Here is a 23,031-nt window from a genome sequence, read left to right as displayed (position 1 = left end):
GGCCTCAATACCAACAAGGCAGATGGACATGATGGGTGCCCTCCTGCAGTTTTCAAGAAGCGTGCTTCTGTGCTTACACCCTGCCTAGGTAAACTCTTGCCTTTTTCTGTCAACTGGCACCTTTCCTTCTCATTGGAAGTTTGGTCTCGTTCAGCCTGTCCTAAAGAAGCGTGACCATTCCCAACTCTCTAACTATCGCCCAACTGATTTAATATCCTGTATTTCTAATGTTTTTTAATCCATTCTTAACAAAAAAATAATCATTGAAGTACCTTTCCTGTCACAACCTTCTTTCTGATCATCAGTATCATTTCTGTCGGGGATCCACTGGCGAGTTTCTTTACTTCCTTGCAGACTCCTCGCCATTCTTATTTCGAGACTTTAGTGAAAGCTTCCCATTGCACTTGACATCTCAAAGGCTTTCGATCGAGTCTGGTATAAATTTTTAATTTCCAAATTGCCCTCTTATGGTTTCTTTCCTTCTATCTGTGCTTTCATCTCTAGCTTCCTTTCTGGTCGATCTATAGCTGCTGTTGTAGATGGCCATCGTTCCTCTCCAAGAGCTACCAGTAGTGCTGTTCCTCAGGGTTCAGTCCTATCACAAACTCTATTATTTCTATTCATCATTGATCTACGCTGTACATCTAACCCTATCCACATACACTGATGACTCCACCCTTCATCTTACCATCTACTTCTCGCAACACCCATCTCAACAGTTACTTCAACAAACAAGGGATGAGGCTATGACACACTCAGTGTCTGACTTGCTTTTATCTCTGATTGAGATAAAAGTAATCATGTTTTTAATGCATCAAAGACTCAGTTCTTACATCTTTTAACCCGTCAAAATCTTCCGCGGAAGTATTTTCTAGTTTTCAATAATATCTAACCCAATCCTGCATCATCTTTGATCGTACGTGGAGTTTCGTACTCTCGTGATTAATCTTGGAAAGATGATATTAACTCTCTTGAAAAATCTACTTCCAAGAGATTGGGTGTATTAAGCCGCTTCCATGCCTTCTTTACCCCTGCACAACTGTTGACTTTATACACGGGTGTTTGCCCCAGTGTAGAATACAACTCTCATGTGTGCGGAGGTTCCCCACATACAGCTCTCCTCTGTAAGGTGGAGTCAAAGGCTTTTCGTTTCATTAACTTTCCTCCTCTTACTGGCTCCCTTCAAACCTTCTGCATCTTTATATTTTTTCTATTGCTAATTCAATGGTCACTGCTCCTCTGAAATGTCTGCTTGCATCCCTCCACCACTACGGCAGCTGCATAACACCCGTCTAGCAGAAAACTCTCATCCCTCTTCTGTCCAAGTCTCTAATGCAAGAGTTAATCGTTACTCCTAGTCCTCCGTGTATGGCAATAGTCAGATCTGGAATTGTCTTCCTTTGTCTGTAGTTCCTACTGACCTCCAGTCTTTTAAATGCAGTGTATTCAGGCATCTCGAAAGGAAAGGATCTTGCATCCAGTTCTTTGTTATCTAGCTTTATTTTTTCTTGGAGAAAACACACTGGCGGGCTTCTAGCCTTTGGTTCCTTCTTCCTGGTACAAAACAAAAAAACGTCATTGTGGCGTTTACAATATCATCTCTTGTTTCTTTTTTCTGGAAGGGAGGAAATCCATATGTAAATGCGCAAACCACTGTAAAAATATTCATATATCACCTTTTCTTACTGCAGTGAAAATTTCGACTTTTCATGTCGAAATATTCACAGAGAATGGAAGAAAAGCATTCGGGAGCCGAATGCTACTCATCCGCCAGAATATGCTGCTGGCCAAGTCCAGATTGTGGCCACATCTTTATGCTCTGAAGGTTTCACGTTGATTAGCTCAAGCCATTCATGAGAAATAATGATGTTAAAGGCTGGCGATAAAAACTAGTTGACCTTCACCAGCAATTTTGGTGACCTTGACCTTGACCCCGAGTGCCCATTTTCGAGGTCGGTCAAGATTTAGGCAATATCTTTATACCCTGAAAGGTTTCAGGTTGATAGCTCAAGCCGTTCATGAGACATAATGGTGTTAAAGGCAGGCAATAATAACTAGTTGATCTTTGGCAGCCATTATGGTGACCTTGACCTTGACCCCGAGTGCTCATTTTCGAACTCTGTTAAGATTTTGGCCATATCTTCAAACCCTGAAGGCTTCATGTTGGTATCTTAAGACGTTCACGAGATATAATGGGAACAGGAGCACACACACACACACACACACACACACACACACACACACACACACACACACACACACAGGCAGGCAATAACATTATCGCTCTACCTTCTAAAGGCGGGCGATAATAATAAACTCACTCTTTGTGGTGTTGTATACAGACAGCCCAAGTGAGAAAACTATTAAACTATTTAATACTATACTATGAAATAAAATTAGCCATAGAAAACAAGGACAGCATTATTTTAGGGGATTTCAGTAATCCGAATACTGACTGGAAAATTTGTATGCAGACAAAGAATGGAACAGTTTGTTAGAACTAGCAACAATGAATTTTAAAGTTGGCCTGTGAATGCACTGATGCCTCGTAATAATACACTCGACTTATGTGTGATACTGGGAAAAAAAAATAGTAACAGTGATCATAACATCATCAGACATAAAATTAACATAAACTGTAAAACCAATATGAATAGCCTCTTAGGTCCTGAAATGAAAAAAAAAAAATAACTTTGATAATATGAGCAATGAAATTCCCAACATAACTGGATTACGTTACTGAAGGCAGGTAACGTCGAAGTATTGTGGGAAATATTCACTGATCAACTGATGTCTGTCGAACGAAAAATAAAACATACTGCGAATTACCGATGGAATAATCACATTAATAATCCAGGTTGGATGTCAATGAATACTGAAGTCATCGCTAGAACGAGAAAGACATATATAACCATATAAGAACCCTCAGGAAATCACGATGACAGTTATGAATATTCTAAATTACTGTGTCACTGTACGAAATAATCCATAAAGATAAACAAGAGTATGACCCAAAAAATCGTGAAGTAAATTCCAGGCCTATGAGTTTTTTTTTTTTTTTTTTTTTTCCATTGTGTAAGGAGTAAGAAAAATGTAAGACAGCATAGACCATCTACTAAACTCGCAAGGCTTTCTGGTTCATGGTGACTAAACAAAACAGTAACATTACTGAACGATTCCTTTCGCATTGTTTATAAAAAAAAAAAAAATAGTGCAAATATTGCCATCCCGCAATCGCTTTCTTCAGGAAAAAAAATGATAAAATATCAATCAACTAAGTGAACTGAAGTATTTTCAGAGAATCAGCCCAAATCAGCCTGCTATAAAAGCATACTGCATGATTAGACAGTAAGCCTTTCCTATAACTAAAGTATTTAATAAATTATAATAAATCATTAACTGAATACAAAGTACCTAATCAATGGAAGTTCGCTGATTGGTCATCTATATTTTAAAATGTGACAAAAAAAAACGCAGCATAAGTTACCGCCCAATTAACATAACGTCAGCACCAAGAAAATTAAAAAAATAATAATAAAGTTGAGAAAAAATTACCTGATTCCTTAACAAGCATAATCTTAGATAATCTGCACGGCTTTCGCAATAATAGATCATGGCTTACAAATTTGTTTGAGCATTTTACAAACATATACGATAACTGAGACACGAAAATACCATCGGATGCCATCTAACAAGATTTCCAGAAAGCCCACGGCCTCTCTAACAAATGATGTTCATGGACTGGAGATTGGGTAACTGATCACAAACAGCGTGAGATGATAAATGGCGAATTATCGGATTGGCTAGAGGTAATAAGCGTAGTTCTTTAAGTGTCAGATCTGAGACCAGTTCTTTTCACTGTTTACATAAATGATCGAGGAAAGTGACCCGTTTCTACGTTGGCGAAATTAGCAAGTTATACAAAAATTGGAGGCAGAGCAATTACGACAGTAAACTGTGAACCTATACAAAACAACCTGGATAAGTTCATAAATTGAAATGAAAAATGGCACATCATATTTAATGTAGGACATTTAAGGTAATACACGTTGGCGACAAAACATTCTTCACTGACGGAAATGATGGACGAGAAAGATTTAGGGTGTTGTCAGTAACGATCGCAAAATCGCAAAACAGTGTACGGCAGCCAATAACAAGACAAACAAAATGCTCAGCCTCATCGCAAGGAACTTCTGTCATAAACAGACCTATCTAATCTTTAAGCTCTATACGTCATTAGTTAGACCAAACCTAGAATTGCTGCTTGCAGTAACGATGCCAAATTTACCCAACCTTACGAAGAGCGACCAAAGAGGCTTAATATGTTTCTTCTAAAAAAGTGATACCTTAGAGAAGATCTAATACAAGTATTTAACATTCTTAACAAATTCGACGATATTAGATAAGATAATCTATCTGAAATACAGAATAATACTGCGATTAGGAAAAACGCAGTGAAACTAAAAGTCAAGATAATTATGCAAGACAAATGTAGGGAAAGATTACTTTACCAGTCCAGCAGTGGAACATTGGAATAAGCTGCCAACAACAGTAATCAGTGCAAAAACTGTTATGTTTAGAATTTGCCTACCATACTATATTTCGACTCTGTAGGCAATTAGTGGGTGCTATTTATTTCCAGGTGAAGTATATGCTGATGAAAGAGATTTATGCTTACTAGTTGTTTGAGCTCTTTCTAATACAGGTCTGTTAATTAGAGATTACATAGTGTATAGTTTTTCCACTTCTGCCTCTGCCATAAAAATACTCCATGCTTGCTCTTTCTAACAAGCATGATGTCTTTTCTGTCTTTTTCATACCGGTTTCACTGGACGGTGTGGTGGGTAAGGGAAAGCATTCCTCTGTTCTGTCCTCTTCTCTTACACGTTGGTTAGAATGTAGTAGAATTAGCCTTTTTTTTTTTCCAGCAGAAAACTTCGCCATGGGCCAACAGGCCTCCTATCTGTATTTTCTGTGTAGTTTTATGTTTCTCTCTCTCTCTCTCTCTCTCTCTCTCTCTCTCTCTCTCTCTCTCTCTCTCTCTCTGAACACTTTGGTGCGAATTACGAACTTTGCATTAAACTTCGGCTATTATACAAAAATTGCCACAATTGTTATGATAACATTTGAACGAGAATAAAGACTTCCATATTTTATCCCAAACTTCGACAGATGATTTACTGAGCTCACAGAAATTCACCGAGTTAGAGGATTAAGACGGTATTAACGTACAGTTCCCAGGTACACTTAACCGATGGAACATTTTTTATGTAATACCGGGTATTTATTTATGTACGATGGTGCGAAGGCTGCAGTGCGTGTGGATGGTGAACTAAGTGAATTTTTCTCTTTGAAAGTTGGGTTGAAACAGGGATGTGTCATGTCTCCATGGCTGTTCAATCTGTACATGGATGGGGTAATAAAAGAGGTACAAGGTAGGGTAGTGGATGTTGGAGTGGCCCTGGTGAGAGAGGATAGTGTTTGGAAACTCCCTGTACTGTTGTTTGCAGATGATACTGTGTTGTTCAGTGAAGACGAGGGGGAGCTGCAAGGCTTGGTGGATGAGTTTGGGAGAGTGTGTAAGAAACGGAATCTAAAGGTGAATGTAGGGAAGGGTAAAGTGATGGTCTTTGAGAGAGGTGAAGTAAGTGAATGTACAGCGAGGTTGGATGGTGAGGAATTGGAAAATGTGAGTACGTTTAAGTACTTGGGTAGTGTGATGAGTAAGAATGGAGGTTTGGAGGGTGAAGTGCTTGAAAGGGTACAGCAGGGAAGAGAGGTTGCTGGTTCTTTGAAAGCAGTGATAAGAAACAGGGAAGTGAGCATGGAAGTGAAAAAGTTACTACATGACAGTATTATGATACCAACTCTAACGTATGGAAGTGAAGCTTGGACACTGTTGGAAGGACACAAGTCAAGAGTGAGAGCAGTGGAAATGAGTTATTTAAGAGGAGCCTGTGGAGTCACGTGGAGAGACAGGCTGACGAATGAGGATATAAAGGAGCGTTGTGGTGTGAATGTGGATGTGATAGGAAGCGTTATGAGGAACACACTGAGGTAGTTTGGCCATGTGGAGAGGATGGAGGGTGAAAGACTGACGAAGAGAGTGTATGTGAGTGAGGTGGAGGGGGAAAGAGGGAGGGGGAGGCCGAGGATGAGATGGAGGGATGGGGTGGAGAGGTATATGAGAGAGGGGGGTGTGAGTTGGGAGCAGGGCAGTGAAATGGCGGGGGACAGGGCGACTTAGAGGTGATTTGTTTGTGGCCACCCCAAACGGGATTGAGGCGTCTGGCAATAGATAGATAGATAGGTGGGACCACTGAGTTTCGGATCACAGATCACTGCAATAACCTACTTTTGTTTTACTTAACAGGGTATAATCACAGAACACCGAACCACATTTGACCCAGACAACCCGAGGGACTTGACTGATGGCTACCTGATGGAAATGGATGAGAGGAAAGACGACCCTAATACTACATTTGATGGTTAGTTTTTCTTCAAAGGGTGAAATATTTATTTACATTTTTAATCCCTCACGACGGTAATGCTTTCTTCCTTGTGTTCTGCCTGTTTCCACACACTTTATTTACCTCTAGAATTATTTGTGTGCCTTAAGGGATTAAAAAGGGAACTCAACTAACATTTTACACTGTTCACTGCGATAGAGGTGGTGACAGTCGGTATATATATATATATAGAGAGAGAGAGAGAGAGAGAGAGAGAGAGAGATAAACATATATATATATATATATATATATATATATATATATATATATATATATATATATATATATATATATATATATATATATATATATATATATATATATATATATATATATATATATATATATATATATATATATAGATAGATAGATAAACATATATATATATATATATATCGTTTCGTTTTTTAAGGCTCCAACATGCTTGCATGTGTCGGCCTTGGTCACCTAATGGCGGCTCTCCACGCTGCACGATCCATTGCAGCCTCCCTGTTCAGTCCCTTAACCCTAAGGTCACACTTAATGACCTCGTCCCATGTCTTTCTCGGTCTACCCCTCATAACCCCACCCCCAATATTAACACTTCTCACCTTCCTCACCCAATTATCATCCCCCATCCTCTCCACATGTCCAAACCACCTCAATCTACCTCTCCTCATCACAACACCAATACACTCCAGTCCCATCCTACCTCTCAACTCTTCCATTGTAAACCCAGCCCCTCCAGGCCTTGGACGCAGGGACGCACTGCACATCCACCTAATCATTGTCATTTCTGTACGTCTGAGCCGGCGAATATCTTCCTCCTTCACTGCCCAGGTCTCACTGCCATACAGCATTACACTCCTAACACATGCTGCATACAAAGACCCCTTAGCATGTAGGGAGAGCCCTCTCAATGTCAGGAGAGGCAAGAGCTCCCTGAACTTCTTCCAACCATTTCTCACCCTAGCCACAGAGCTAGCTCCAGCCCCACCTCCAGCACACAACATGTCTCCCAAATAACAAAACTCTTCCACACACTCAAGAGATTCACCAGCAAGTTCAATCCTTTCACGTCTGACAATCTCCACCTGCTCACCCCGGCACACCGTACACATAAAATCAGCATTATCTCGCAGTCTACCTCTGATACCACTACATCTCTTATGCACCCATTTATCACACACACCGCACAAGATGGAATTACTTCCCACGCCCTTGTGGCAACTGCACATGGCCACTCTCCCTCGTCTTTGACAGTACCGCCACCAACCCTAGATATCATCACTTTTGTTTTATCTGCATTTACCATTAAACCCTTTTGCCCCATACCATCTCTCCACTTCCTAAACCTTTCCTCCGCCTCCCTTCCATTCTCTGCAATCAACACCAAATCATCAGCATACAACAACTCCCACGGGAGTCCGTTTCTAAAGTCACGTGAAAGGGCTTCAAGCACCATGATCAACAACATGGGACTCAAGACTGACCCCTGATGCACACCAACATTCACGGAAAACTCATCACTCAAATCTCCATTCACTCTCACCTGGGTGTGAGCACCCACATACATGGCCATAACCACCCTAACCAGCCACTCCTCCAAGCCAAGCTTTCTCATTGCCCACTTCACCACCTCTCTAGGGACTCTGTCAAAGGCCTTTTCCAAATCAACAAAAATACATATATATATATATATCGTTTCGTTTTTCGTTTTTAAAGGCTCCAACATGCTTGCATGTGTCGGCCTTGGTCACCTAATGGCGGCTCTCCACGCTGCACGATCCATTGCAGCCTCCCTGTTCAGTCCCTTAACCCTAAGGTCACACTTAATGACCTCGTCCCATGTCTTTCTCGGTCTACCCCTCATAACCCCACCCCCAATATTAACACTTCTCACCTTCCTCACCCAATTATCATCCCCCATCCTCTCCACATGTCCAAACCGCCTCAATCTACCTCACCTCATCACAACACCAATACACTCCAGTCCCATCCTACCTCTCAACTCTTCCATTGTAAACCCAGCCCCTCCAGGCCTTGGAAGCAGGGACGCACTGCACATCCACCTAATCATTGTCATTTCTGTACGTCTGAGCCGGCGAATGTCTTCCTCCTTCACTGCCCAGGTCTTACTGCCATACAGCATTACACTCCTAACACATGCTGCATACAAAGACCCCTTAGCACGTACGGAGAGCCCTCTCAATGTCAGGAGAGGCAAGAGCTCCCTGAACTTCTTCCAACCACTTCTCACCCTAGCCACAGAGCTAGCTCTGTATATATATATATATATATATATATATATTGCCAGACGCCTCAATCCCGTTTGGAGTGGCCACAAACAAATCGCCTCCAAATCGCCCTGTCCCCCGCCATTTCACTGCCCTGCTCCCAACTCACCCCCCCCTCTCTCATATACCCCTCTACCCCATCCCTCCATCTCATCCTCGGCCTCCCCCTCCCTCTTCCCCCCTCCACCTCACTCACATACACTCTCTTCGTCAGTCTTTCACCCTCCATCCTCTCCACATGGCCAAACTTCCTCAGTGTGTTCCTCATAACGCTTCCTATCACATCCACATCCACACCACAACGCTCCTTTATATCCTCATTCGTCACCCTGTCTCTCCATGTGACTCCACAGGCTCCCCTCAAATAACTCATTTCCACTGCTCTCACTCTTGACTTGTGTCCTTCCAACAACGTCCAAGCTTCACTTCCATACGTTAGAGTTGGTATCACAATACTGTCATGTAGTAACTTTTTCACTTCCATGCTCACTTCCCTGTTTCTTATCACTGCTTTCAAAGAACCAGCAACCTTTCTTCCCTGCTGTACCCTTTAAAGCGCTTCACCCTCCAAACCTCCATCCTTACTCATCACACTACCCAAGTACTTAAACGTACTCACATTTTCCAATTCCTCACCATCCAACCTCGCTGTACATTCACTGACTTCACCTCTCTCAAAGACCATCACTTTACTCTTCCCTACATTCACCTTTAGATTCCGTTTCTTACACACTATCCCAAACTCATCCACCAAGCCTTGCAGCTCCCCTTCGTCTTCACTCAACAACACAATATCATCTGCAAACAACAGTACAGGGAGTTTCCAAACACTGTCCTCTCTCACCAGGGCCACTCCAACATCCACTACCATACCTTGTTCCTCTTTTATTACCCCATCCATGTACAGATTGAACAACCATGGAGACATGACACGTCCCTGTTTCAACCCAACTTTCAAAGAGAAAAATTCACTTAGTTCACCATCCACACGTAATGCAGCCTTCGCACCATCGTGTATACTCTTCACAGCATTCAACAACTTCCCATCTACTCCATATATTCTTAACACTTTCCACAATCCTTGTCTATCCACCCTGTCATATGCTTTCTCCAAATCCATGAAAGCCGCATACAACTTCTTTCCCTTCTCTAGAAACTTTTCCACTAAAGATCTAAGAATGAGTATCTGATCTACACAACCTCTTCCCTTCCTAAAGCCTCCCTGTTCTTCTCCAACTAATTTCTCTGTTCTTTCTCTAACTCTGTCAATAAGTATCCTACCATACACTTTTCCTATTATACTAAGAAGACAAATGCCCCTATGATTACCACACACTTATTATTCCCTTTTTCCTTTGTACAAGGGAATAATTATACCTGACTTCCAATCCTCCGGGACTCTACCTTCCTCCCAGGCCAATCTGCACATCTTCCACATCCATTCTACTACTATCTCTCCCCCATGCTTCAGCATTTCACCACACACTCCATCAATTCCTGGGGCTTTCCCCGATTTAACTTTCTTCATTGCTTCCACAACTTCTATCCTACTAATTTCTTCCTGTCTTCTCACCTCCCCCCTTCTCCCAGCCATTCCCCAGCCACTTATACCACATATATATATATATATATATATATATATATATATATATATATATATATCCAGGAACCCCACTCCTACCTGACGCATCCCCGGGTCGCGGATATGCGAGGTACCATCTTAGACGGCACAGACCATGGGACCCCCTGTACATATATAGGGCTCCATTGAATATACTGAATATGGTGTTATAAAAATTACATGTCACCAGAAACTATGTGGCAGGAAGGTGAGATTATTTGTCACAATCCTCGCAGCCAAAAATGTGTTCTATTGCAAAGTATTTGATGGGCGTTCCTGTTGGATCGTCATCTACTAGAGGTCCAACCACACTGCCTCCTGTGCTTACAGGTAGTGTGCCACAGAAAGTAAGTAGGCACTGTCTTGGTTAATTAGAGACCTGGGCATTAAACAAACTGAAATCCATGAAAATTTATATGTACAATGTAAGAAGCCTCGCAAAAGATTGCAAACCTGATATCATAAAGACTAAGTTAGAAAAGATTAGTTGGGATTTTGTAGGTTTGAGTGAAATCCACAGAAAAGATGAAAAGGTAATTCATCTCCAAGACACCAAACACCTATTTTTCTACAGAGGAAGGGAAAATGAACAAGTTAGTGGTGTAGGTCTTCAAATTAAAAGAAATTTTGCAGACAACATTGTCAAATTCAGCAGTGTATCTGACAGAGTAACATGGATTGTAATTAGGGTATGCAAATAATGCACCGTGAAAGTAATACAAGTATATGCACCGACTTTTCAAAGCCCAGATGAAGAAATAAAAACATTCTATGACGACATTTCCCAGATTATGGAAAAAGAAAAGACCACATATACTATACTCATGGGAGACTTCAATGCAAAAGTTGGCAAATAAAAAAATGGAGATACATGTATGGGAAAATTTGGAGTGGGAGAAAGGAATGAAAGAGGAGAAATGTGTAACAAGAGAAAAATGAACACATTCTTTCTCAAAAGAACAATGGGAAGATGGACCCAGGGAAGTCCAAATGGAGAAACAAGAATGAAATCGACTTCTTTACAGCATATAAGAATAACACGATCATAAATGTCACGGTTATCAACAGAGTTAATGTAGAATGTGACCACAGAATGGTGGACTGCACTGCCAGATTATCAGAAGTGAAAGAAAGATTATTAAAAATAAAAATATGTGCCAATAAATGTAAGCCAAAACAATGCAGCCTTTCAGTTAGAAATAACGAACAGATATCAGGCTCTAAGTTATGCTGAATGTGACACTGATGAGTTCAGTGATAGACCAACAAGAGTACTAAGAGAATCTGCGGAGCTAGTAGGTAAAAACAAATACAACCAAAGCAAAGAAGTATATAGAAAAGACACTCGAGCTCATGAATGGATGAAAACAAATGTAATTGAAAACAAAGAAAGATGAAAAAGAACGAGGGGAATTAAATAAGTTTATCAACAAGAGACAGCGAGAAGAAAAAAGAAAGAAAAACGTGAATCCAATAAAAGAAACCATCAAGAAAGGAAAAATTCTGAAACAGGTCGGAAGTAAAATGGCATTAGGAGGGCAACAAATTAAGTCACTGAAAGAAAAAAAAAACAGTGAAGTCATCAAATGCAGGGATAAGATGGTAAAGAGTTGAAGAATTTTACAAAGAACTGTATGCATCAAAGACAACAGTACCAATAGCTGAATTTTCAGCTGACACAAGTGAAATACCTGAGGTAACACAAGTCGAAGTAAATTTTTCTCTTAAAAATATCAAAAGAGGGAAGACTCAGAAGATAGAATATTAGCAAATTTGCTGTTGGATGCAGGAGTGGAAGTACAAAACAGGCTCGCCCATTTTGTACTCAATGCATAAAAAAGAAGAAAATTCCTAAAATATGATGTAATGCAATAGTTATTTTACTTTACAAAATGTCACGGGGTTCTTATGAATATACAATATTAAAGGATAATTATTCAATAATACTGAGAACAGGACAATGAATTGTCTTGTGAAAATCAAGCAATGATTACTTAATGCCGGCTTACTTCGCCGATTCTCTAAGGACGAGAATTTATAACCTTTCTCAACAGTACACAGCAGAGACTAATTACTCACAAATGCTGTTTATTAGTACTGTTGGCCTCCGGAGAAAGTGACTCCACCCCTGACAATCAGTAACTAATGCTATTAATGATAACAGATTCTTGCTGATGCATTAACTCCTGGTTGCACAACGGATTTTAAGCTTAATACAAAAGGACTGGCCTATAAGTACCAGTTATGAATAGCAAAGCGTTTATGCAAACTAGGAGCTATAAGTAAAATAAGCTTAATATGGAAAATAAAACATGAGTTTACATTACATTAAGCTCAAGAAAAGGAACTGTTAATTTATTGATTACAATAAAATAAATTAACGTTACATGAGTCTCAAGATGAATTCAAATAAGGAGATCGCACTCACTTGCTCACTCAAAAGCTAACTCTTAAACCTAGGAAAAACGAAAAGGAATACTAGTCAGAAAAGTGGACCAAGCGGATGACTGGGCGTCGTTGAGGAAGGACGCTGCACACGCTAAGTCTCTTGCCAATCATGCTACGTGGAAATTCAGGAACTGGACAACGGTGGCACTGCTATGCACTGGGCCCAACCTGCTTTCATGGTGCTCAAATCTTGACTGATTTCAAATCGTGAGAAAGAGGCGAGTGTCGAGCCGCATTGCTAACGGCTAGGATGAGCGAAACACGCCCATAATAAATCGCTCAGCGAAAGTGCTAATGTCTCACACAAAGACGCTCATTTATGACTCAGTGAAAAATTGTTCTGAAAACACTCCCGACCGGATGAATACGTAGCGGTTGACTGAGTGATAAATACTGGGATTCCACTAGAGTTCGCAGTTTCCCACCAAAGTTGATGTCACGAGTTTATTCAAATACAAATCGCGCCGACTCGTGACACAAAAGAGGACACTCAAAGATCTTAGTAATGAAGAAAAGCATTAAGGAGCCGAATGTTAATCGCCAGCCAGAATATGCTGTTGGCTAAGTTACAAGGGTGGCTGCCTCTCCCCAGCGGGGGGGTCAAGGGACGGTGTCCCCCGGGAGGGGGCTGGGTGATGGGGCCCCCAGGGGGGGCAGGGAGTGGTGCCCCCCTGGGGGGCTGGGGGGCGGCGAAACCCCCCGACCCCCCCGGGGAGGGGGACGCCGTCCCTTAACCCCCCCGGGGAAGAGCAGGAAGATTTTGGACATACCTTGATACCCTGAAGGTTTCATGTTGATAGATCAAGCCATGCATGAGGTATAATGAGAGCACACACACACACACACACACACACACACACACACACACACACGGACGTACGCACGCGCGGGCCCTAAAGGCGGGCGAAAACTATCGACCCATTAACTTATCAGTTATTTACCAACCCTTCACTAAAGTCTTTGCCAATAGAATAAAAACAAATATGGAAGAAAACCAACCTCGTGAATAGGCAGATTTCTGAAGCAGGTATTTATTTATTCCCTGATCATTTACACACAGTGATTTAGCTAATTGAGAAAACTACAGAATATATTAAGCCACTGTGCTTCGGTCTGTTGATTACGAAAAGACTTTCGACTCAGTGGAGTACATAGCAATTATAAATTCATTGCGAGAACAAGGAGTAAATAAGAATATTGTAAAACTTCTTGAAAACCTATATAAACAGGGAACTGCTACAGATGAATTACGTAAAGACTAGGAAAAAATTAAGGTTGAGAAGGGCGTGAGTCAGCAAGATACAATTTCACCAAAATTACTTACAGCATGCCTAGAAAGTATTTTCAGAAAGCTAGACTGGGAAAACAAGTGAGTAAACATAGATGGAGAAAAATTAAACCATTTAAAATTTGCAGATGACATTGCCCTAATCACAAGAACAGCAGACATTGCAAGAAATGTTAAATGACCTCAACAGAGGAAGTCTCAGAGTTGGGCTGAAGATGAACCAGAGTAAAACTAATGTTTAATCCAAATACACCAAAAAGCGATACCAGAATAAGCGAAGAAGTTCTTGAAGAAGTCGACGAATACAATTACTTGGAGCAAATACTAAAACTAATGAAGGACCATGATGCATTACAGCTGGATGGGAAGCTTTCTGTAAACATACAGACACCATGAAAAGTAGTTTGCCGGTAAAGAATGCATGAAAGGTAAAGTATATAACTAATGTATAATTCCAGCTATGACGTACGGTTGTGAGACCTGGAAACTGACAAAATCGTTGGAAAAACAACTAATCCATTCTCAAAGAGCAATGGAAAGGTCAGTGTTCGGAATATCTTCAAGAGACAGGAAAAGATCAACTTCAGTGACAGAGCAGACCAAAGTTAAAGACATTATAGAAGTCTTTAGAACAAAAATGGAGGTGGCCAGGTCATGTAGCAACAATAACGGATAAACAATGGAGCAAGAGGCAAACTGACTGGGCTCCTAGAGATTGTAAGCGTAGCATAAAAAGGTCAGACATGAGGTGGACAGATGAGATGGGGACGATTGCAGGCAAAACGTGGCAGAGATTGGCTCAGTCAAGAAATTCGTGGAGAAGGTTGGGGGAGGGAGGCCTTTGTTCAACAGTGGACTTGCATTGGCAGATGATGATAATAATGATTATATATATATATATATATATATATATATATATATATATATATATATATATATATAGTGTTGAGAAGCTGGATTGCTAGCTAGATTGTGCTGCAGACTTCCCCGACGTTTCTCGTATTTTTCCCAGCTCCATGTCAGAGTTGCCAGTTAGCCCTCTAGTTGTGAGCAGAGGTATTTTTTAAGTTTTACATTAATTTCTCAACTCTTTTTCTCCATAATGTTTTATTTATGTGATTGTTAAATTATGTACTTTTATCTCAGTTTGAATGCTAAAGCATTTAGAGTGTTATCCAGTGTACGTAAACTCTGGATGTTTTGGATGTCTCTGAATTGGTAACTGTTCCTCGTCGAGTGAACTCGTAGATTCGAGTATAACGCAAGCTTATATTAGGATGAGGAAGACACTAGAGCAGTTTCAGTCAGCTTTCAGTTCAGTTTGAGTGTAGTTACGTGTCAGTGCAGTCAGTGAAGTTCATATCTTCAGTACTTGTGAAAATAGTGAAGTTTGCGTAGCTTCGGTACTTGTGAAAATAGTGAAGTGTTGGCAAGCATTAAGTGTCGGTGCAGTTAGTGAAGTTTGTATAACTTCAGTACTTGTGAAAATAGTGAAGTGTTGTTGACAAGCATTGTCAGTGCAGTTAATGAAGTCTGTATGTCTTCGGTACTTGTGAAAACAGTGAAGTTGGCAAGCATTAAGTGAAATTATTTGGAAAGAAATGACAGTGAACTTAAGAAGCCAGTGTTTATTTCTGCCTTACCTGGTCTTGTTGCACACCGAAAGGCAGACCATAGGAAGACCAACTCTCTGGGCAACGTCTGTCCTATACTGTACTATTGCTGTTGACGCCTGCGGCAGTGTGGGACGGGGACGTAACAGTGGCGTCAGGAGCGTGGATCATAAAGTACTGCAATGAGTCTAACCTTCGACACGGAGGTAGAAGGTGTACAGACACGAGGCCAAGCAAGGCAAGAGGAGGCATAGCTGGCTGCAATTTACTACAAGCACAGAATGAAGGACAGAAAGAACTCAAAGGACAGATACAGGCACATAATAAAGAACTCAAAGAACTATTACAGGCACAAAGTGAAAAACCGAAAGACCGATATGAACAGCTTCAAGAGGAATTACAGGAGCAACAGAGGGAATTACAACTGAGGATGCAAGGACAGCTGGATGCTTCCATGGGGGAAATGAAGAACAACAACAGTTTAAGAAGGAATGCCAAGCTAGAGCAGCAGAAATATGAGGTAAGCAATAATGTGATGGAGTGTAGACATCATGTAGACGACCAGCTGAAGCAAGCAGACAGCCATTTGAAGGTAATTTGTGAGAGAAATGGGGCTGTAGAGAAATATTGCACTGCTGAGCCCCAGGTTAGTGTACAGGGAGCATATGTAGAAAACAGACAGAGTATGGTGGATCTGGCCGAATTCCCAAGCATCTAAAGGTAGCATTACAGGGCTGAATAAGCAAACTGCTGAAGTTTTAAGTCCTGGACTTAATTATGATGCCCCAGTTTTTTAGGCCCCAAACCAGTGAAGTGCATGGCTATAGTGGGGGTCCAGTTAAAAAGCAACCTCAGGAATTTGATGGTAGAGAATCTTGGGAAGCTTACCGTGTGCAGTTTGAGTTACTTGCTGATCAGAATGGTTGGGATGATAGGCAGAGGGCAGTGCAGATTGATACTAGCCTCTAGGGTGCCGCAGTGAAAATTCTGGGCCTGACGTCAGTAGAGGAGGGGAACAGTTATCAGTCCTTAGTAGAGGTATTGGAGTGCAGATATGGAATCATGTACCAGACTGAGGTTTACAGAGCAAACTTTCAGACCCGTGTACGGGCTGGAGGAGTTTCCCTACAGCAGCTTGCTTGTGACTTGGGGAGTATGTCATACAAGCCATACCCTGGAGCAGCACCTAACCTGTTGGTTATTCTTCTGAGGGACCAGCTCATCGATGACCTTGATAATGCAGAGTTGAAAGTGCAAGTGAAGCAGGCATAACCAAGAACCATGCAAGAAGCACTAGCCAGGGCTGTAGAATTTGAGTCCTATGTCAGGTCCAGTACGTCCACTTTTCAGGCAGGTCTTAGTGCAGGATGCAAGGCAAGAAAGGGGCAGGTATGTGAAGTGGAAAATTTTGAAGGAAGTTGCTGGTACTGTGAAAAGCCAGGACATAGGAAAGAGGACTGCTACAAGTGGAAGAGGGAACAGGAGAAGACCAAAGGGGGTTGCTGGTTCTGCAGGAAGCAGGGACACAAGAAGGACGATTATTACAAATGGAAGAAGGAGCAAGAACGGAGCAGTGCAATGAAGTGTTCAGTTGTAACAAAAGGGTGTTGGACGTGAAGTGAAGTGGGACACTTCAGTTCTGAGTGTCCAAAGAAGAAAAAGGAGGATAAGAAGAAGGTTACAGAAGACCAGAAAGAAGCAGAAAACAAATGGAGGCTGGTGTTAAGGGGCAACGACCAACCGGCTTTTCGCAAGTATCCCCACTACCGAGAAAATGCAAGAGAACTGCAATCGACAGTCTGCAAGTAGATGGAAGAACAGACGGAAAGAAGTGTTTTCTGGTGATTGATTCAGCCTCAGAGCAGACATTTCTGATGCCTGATGTGTTACATCAGTATCTGCCTGAGTCATCAGAACAACTGTGTGGCGTAAATGGGCACTGCACAGAACTGAGGAGACCCCTGGATGTCCGGACTGAAGTGGCAGGGCAAGAGGCTACTCTTCCAGTCTATGTGGCTGACATGGAGGATCCTTGCTTTCTTAGTCTGGACTATCTGATGTCCGTGGGGTGTGAGCTGGACTTTTGCTTCATGAAGCTGAACGTTTCAGGAAACTCAGTTCCTGTCATGGCAGTGAAATGTACCAGTTCTGGTGGCGAGGTGAGGGTGCTCCACACTACAGTGACACCCCCAAAATCAGAATTACTCCCTCAGTGTAAGGTGAGCGGCTCTTTTGATAGCTGTCTAGGGGTAGTGGAACCTGATGTACTGTGCAAGACGAAGGCTGGAGTAATGGTGGGGAGAACTTTGGTGGAAAAAGGTGCAGGTGAAGTGCCGGTTGTGGTGGCCAATTTCTCCTGAGCCACAAAGGATCAGCGAGGGAGAAATTCTGGGATTGTGCCAGGTGGTGGACCCTGAATGGCATCAGAGGAAGACCTGTAAAAGGAGGGTAGTCAAAGAAGATGGGTATCTGCCAGTACGCTTACAAGACCTAAATTCATGGAGTTCCCAGTGCCTGGATGGCTCACAAGTGCTGAAGTTCAGGCAGCTGCTGACGAAGTTTGCTGATGTCTTCTCCACCGGAGATCTAGATCTAGGGTGCACTGATCTGGTGGAGCATTCTATAGACACCGGGGATCACCACACAAATGAAGCAGCCAGTGCGAAAGATGGCGCCAGCTCAACAGCAAGAAATGGAGTAGGTGATGAAGAATCTCCAAAGTCAAGGAGTGATAAAAAAGTCCAGCAGTCCTTGGACATCAGCAGTGGTTCTGGTAAGGAAAAAGGATGGCTCAATAAGCCCTGAATGAAGTGACAGTGAAGGATGCATACCCCTTGCCAAGGATTGATGACACACTGGATGCTCCATCAGGTGCCAAATGGTTCTTCACCCTAGACATGAAGGCACGATATCACCAGGTCAAGGTTGCAGAGAAGGACAAGGAGAAAACAGCCTTTTTGGATGGGCAGGGTTAATGGCAGTTTAAAGTGATGTCTTTTGGTCTGTGCAATGCCCCAGCTACTTTTGAGTGTCTCATGGATCGTGTACTAGAAGGCCTGCATTGGCACACAGCTCTTATCCATCTGGACGATGTAATTGTGTTTGGACGAACTTTTGACCAGGAATTGGAGAGGCTGTCAGAGGTGCTCAACAGGATCTGGGCAGCGCACCTCAAGCTGAACCCCAAGAAGTGCTATTTGTTCCAAAAGGAAGTGAAGTACCTGGAACAAATTGTAGGCGAAGGCAGAGACCGTACAGATCCAGCGAAGGTGGCATCTGTGAAAAACTGGCCGGTTACAACTTGTGTGAAGGACCTATGGAGTTTCCTGGGCCTGTGCACCTATTATTGGCATTTTGTCAAGGACTTTGCAAAGATAGCTGCACCTCTGCATAAGCTGTTGGGGAAGAGGCAGAAGTTTATGTAGACAGCAGTGACCCAGAAGGCCTTCGCTTAATTCATGCATGTGTTGGCAAGTTCTCCAGTATTGCCATACCCACATCAGTGTCAGTCATTCATTCTGGACTGTGATGCTAGTGACCATGATATTGGTGGAGTCCTGTCACAGAAGAAGGATGACAAGGAGTATGTTGTGGCATATTACAGCAAGAAGCTCAGCCCATCACAGCAGAACTACTATGTGACCCATAAGGAGCTCTGGCAGTAATGAAGAGCTTTGATTTCTTTCATCCCTACTTGTCTGGATCCTACTTCATCATAAGGACCGATCATGCAGCACTCAAGTGGCTGAAGACGTCAAAGTATCTGGAAGGACAACTGACACGCTGGCTCAGGAAGCAAGACCAACACAGTTATGAGGTGCAGCACTGTCCTGGGTCGGTACATGGCAATGCTGACAGCCTGAGTCATCAGCCTTGTGACCCAGAGTGCCGGCAGTGTAGTAAAAAAGGTCATAGTAAGAAACGCAGCCATACTGCAGTGACAGGGCCAGCGTCAGATGAAGAAGACCTCAAGAGGACGCAGATGGAGGATGCAGATATATAACCAGTGCTAGAGTGACTGCAGCAGAGTACAGTGCGACCATCTTGGGAAGAGGTTTCTAGGTTTAGCCCTGCAACCAAGAGTTATTGGTGTCAGTGGGACCTTCTTCGTTTGAACAATGGGCTACTGGAGCATCTGTGGGAGACACCCATTGGCCTCAGCAGTATATTCGCCTAGTGGTTCTGAAGAAGTTGAGGTCTGAGAACTTGGAGGAGTCCAATAACCAGAACACTATTGAGCACCTGGGAGTCAAGAAAATTCTAAGTCGGCTGCAACAGAGGTTCTACTGGACTGGTATGTGGCAGGATGTTGAAGAGTGGTGTCGGGCCTGTGATGTATGTTGTGCCAAGAAGGGACCCAAGAAACGTGGTTGTGCCCCTCTTCAGCAGAAACAAGTGGGTGCACCGATGGAAAGAGTCTCGGTGGACATTGCTGGACCTCTACCACTCACTGAAAGAGGAAACCAGTATATATGTGTTGCCATGGACTACTGCACAAAGTGGCCAGAGGCCTATGCTATCCCCAGTCAAGAGGCTGCATCTGTTGCTCAGGTGTTGGTTGACCAGTTTTTCCTGTCATTTTAGGATGGCACAAGAGCTACATTCAGACCAGGGTAGGAACTTCGAGTCTGCTGTGTTCTGTGAGTGCTGCACGTTACTAGGGATCAAGAAGACTAAGATGACCCCACTAAGGCCATAATCAGATGGGATGGAGAAACTCAGCTGGACCCTGAGACAAGAACTGGCCGAGTACTACGTACATGGACAAATGGAATGGGACCAGAAATTACCTGTGTTGCTGAAGGCATATCGATCTGCATCCCATGAGTCTACTGGCTACACCCTTGCAAAACTGATGCTGGGCCACGAGTTACGTTTACCCATTGACTTGTTAATGGGAAGACCATCTGGTGAAGAGTTGCCTACAGACACCTCCAGCTATGCGAAGCATCTTCAGGGGCTGGCTGAGGTACATCATCAAGTCAGAGGAGCCCTTAAGTTTTCAAGAGGGGTGATGAAGTGCAAGTATGATGCCAAGGCAAGTGAGGTGAGCTTCAAGATGGTGACAAAGTTTGGTTATACAATCCTCAGCGGAAGAAGGGACAGTCACCAAAACTGCAGAGCCCATGGGACGGGACTTACACTGTGTTGGACCGCCTATCAGACGTAACGTACCAGATTCGGGGAGGCAGGAAATCTCGCCCAGAAGTGGTACATGTGAATCGTCTGTGGCAGTACCATGGGCCAGAACAGTACAGCTGGAACATCTCCGAGGAATCGTGCTCTCCCACAGCCGAGGATGTTGAGGAGGACCAACGAGGGGAAGTACAAGAGGATGGTGGCAGTTTCCCAAGAGCAGAAGTGAGTCACGAAGGGGACCAAAACCTTCCAGGAGGAGAGGACTGTGTGGAGGAGTAGGCATGTCGTCGGAAGCAGCATAGGAGAAGACCTTATAAGTTGAAGGATTATTCTGTGTATAGTTAGATATTTCATTAGGATTAATTATGTTTGCTTACATTCTGTAGTTTTGACGAGACGACAAAAGGACTAGGGAGGGGGTTGTGTTGAGAAGCTCCATTGCTAGCTAGATCGTGCTGGAGAAATCCCAACGTTTCTCATATTTTTCCCCGCCACATGTCAGGGTTGCCAGTTAGCCCTCTAGTTTTGAGTGGAGGTATTTTGGAAGTTGTACATTAATTTCTGTGCTCTTTTTCTCTCTAATATTTTATTTATGTGATTTTGTTAAATTACATACTATTATCTCAGTTTGTATCCTAAAGCATTTACAGTGCTATGCAGTGTATGTAAACTCTGGATGTTTTGGATGTCTCTGAGTAGGTAACTGTTGCCCGTCGAGAGTATACTCGAAGATTCGAGTATAATGCACAAGGATGAGATTAGAGCAGTTTCAGTTAGTCTTCAGTTTAGTTTGAGTGCAACTAAATGTCAGTGCAGTCAGTGAAGTTTGCATATTTTCGGTACTTGTGAAAATAGTGAAATGTTGGTAAGCATTAACTGTCAGTGCAGTTAGTGAAGTTTGTATATCTTCGATACTTGTGAAAATAGTGAAGTGTTGTTGGCAAGCATTAAATGTCAGTGCAGTTAGTGAAGTTTGTATATCTTCGGTACTTGTGAAAACAGTGAAGTGAAGTTGGCAAGCATTAAGTTCAAATATCTGGAATATAAAGACAGTGAACTTAAGAAGCCAGTGTTTATTTACAATGCCTCAGCTGGTCTTGTTGCACCCCGAAAGGCTGGCCATAGAACGAACAACTCACTGGGCAATGTCCTTCCTATACTGTACTACCGCTATTGGAGCCTGTTGCAGTGTGGGACAGGGACGAAACAATATGTGTGTGTGTGTGTGTGTGTGTGTGTGTGTGTGTGTGTGTGTGTGTGTGTGTGTGTGTGTGTTTCAAACACAAAGATGCACATACATATATGTGGTATAGAGGGAATGGAGATCGTGCTAATAGGAGCCTGATTGATTACGTGCTCGTAGAGATATCGATGCTGGGAAGTGTTGCTGAAACGACGACAGCGAGAGGAGGAGGAGGAGGTTTGTCAGATCATATGATTGTGGTATATAAGATCAAGCTGCATGGAGTGAGGTGGACCATGAGAAAGAGGAGTAGTCAGGGGGAGAGACTGAAAGTCGAGAATCTGAGGATGAAAGAAGTGGTAGATGAATACAGGGCCAAAGTAGGGGAGGAGTTAGAATCAGTGAATCAGAATGAAATGGATCTGGACAGCTTGTGGCATGCATATAGGTATTGCTTAGTTCGAAGTGCTAAAGCGTTGTGTGGTAGGGCAAGAGTAACAACAAAGAAGAAAGGTACAGTATGATGGGATGAAGAGGGTAAGAGAGCAGTGGAGGAAAAGAGGAAGAAGGGACTAGAATGGATACAGGACAGAGGTTCAGTTGAAATAAGAACTGAATATACTGAGAGCAAGAAGCACATAAAGAGACTAGTAAAGAGGATAAAGAAGGAAGTAAATGATGATCTAGGAAGAAAAATGAATGCAAACTACTCTGAAAATAGGAAGTTATTCTGGAAAGAGGTGCAGAAATGTAGAAGTGACAGTACAAAGAAATGTGAAAGTATGGAGGAGGGAAGTGGTAGATTATTAACCCATGGGGATGAAGTAAGAACCCAATTGAAAGAATATTTTGAAAGTCTGATGAAAGGAAATGGAGAGAGCAAAGCGACTGTTAACATGATTTGTTTGGGGGCTGTACAGAAAAGGAATGCAGTGCCAGGAAATGTGACACTGG

At 42.6% G+C, this 23,031-nt stretch overlaps 1 protein-coding gene across 1 annotated transcript in view; it reads left to right on the top strand.

Annotated features, from left to right (window-relative positions):
* LOC145398655 (cytochrome P450 2L1-like) overlaps positions 1-23,031 on the top strand; it is a 58,742-nt gene that overhangs the window by 17,015 nt on the left and 18,696 nt on the right. Inside the window, exon 6 of the mRNA XM_080271461.1 lies at positions 6,374-6,488. Coding sequence (XP_080127587.1) covers positions 6,374-6,488 — 115 coding nt within the window. The remainder of the gene's footprint in view (positions 1-6,373; positions 6,489-23,031) is intronic.

This window comes from Coenobita brevimanus, chromosome 46 (genome assembly GCF_032717465.1).
Source record: "Coenobita brevimanus isolate Jiangsu-jjx chromosome 46, ASM3271746v2, whole genome shotgun sequence".
Taxonomy (NCBI): domain Eukaryota; kingdom Metazoa; phylum Arthropoda; class Malacostraca; order Decapoda; family Coenobitidae; genus Coenobita; species Coenobita brevimanus.
Note: the sequence above shows the minus strand (reverse complement) of the source record. Positions and strands in the feature narration are given on the sequence as shown.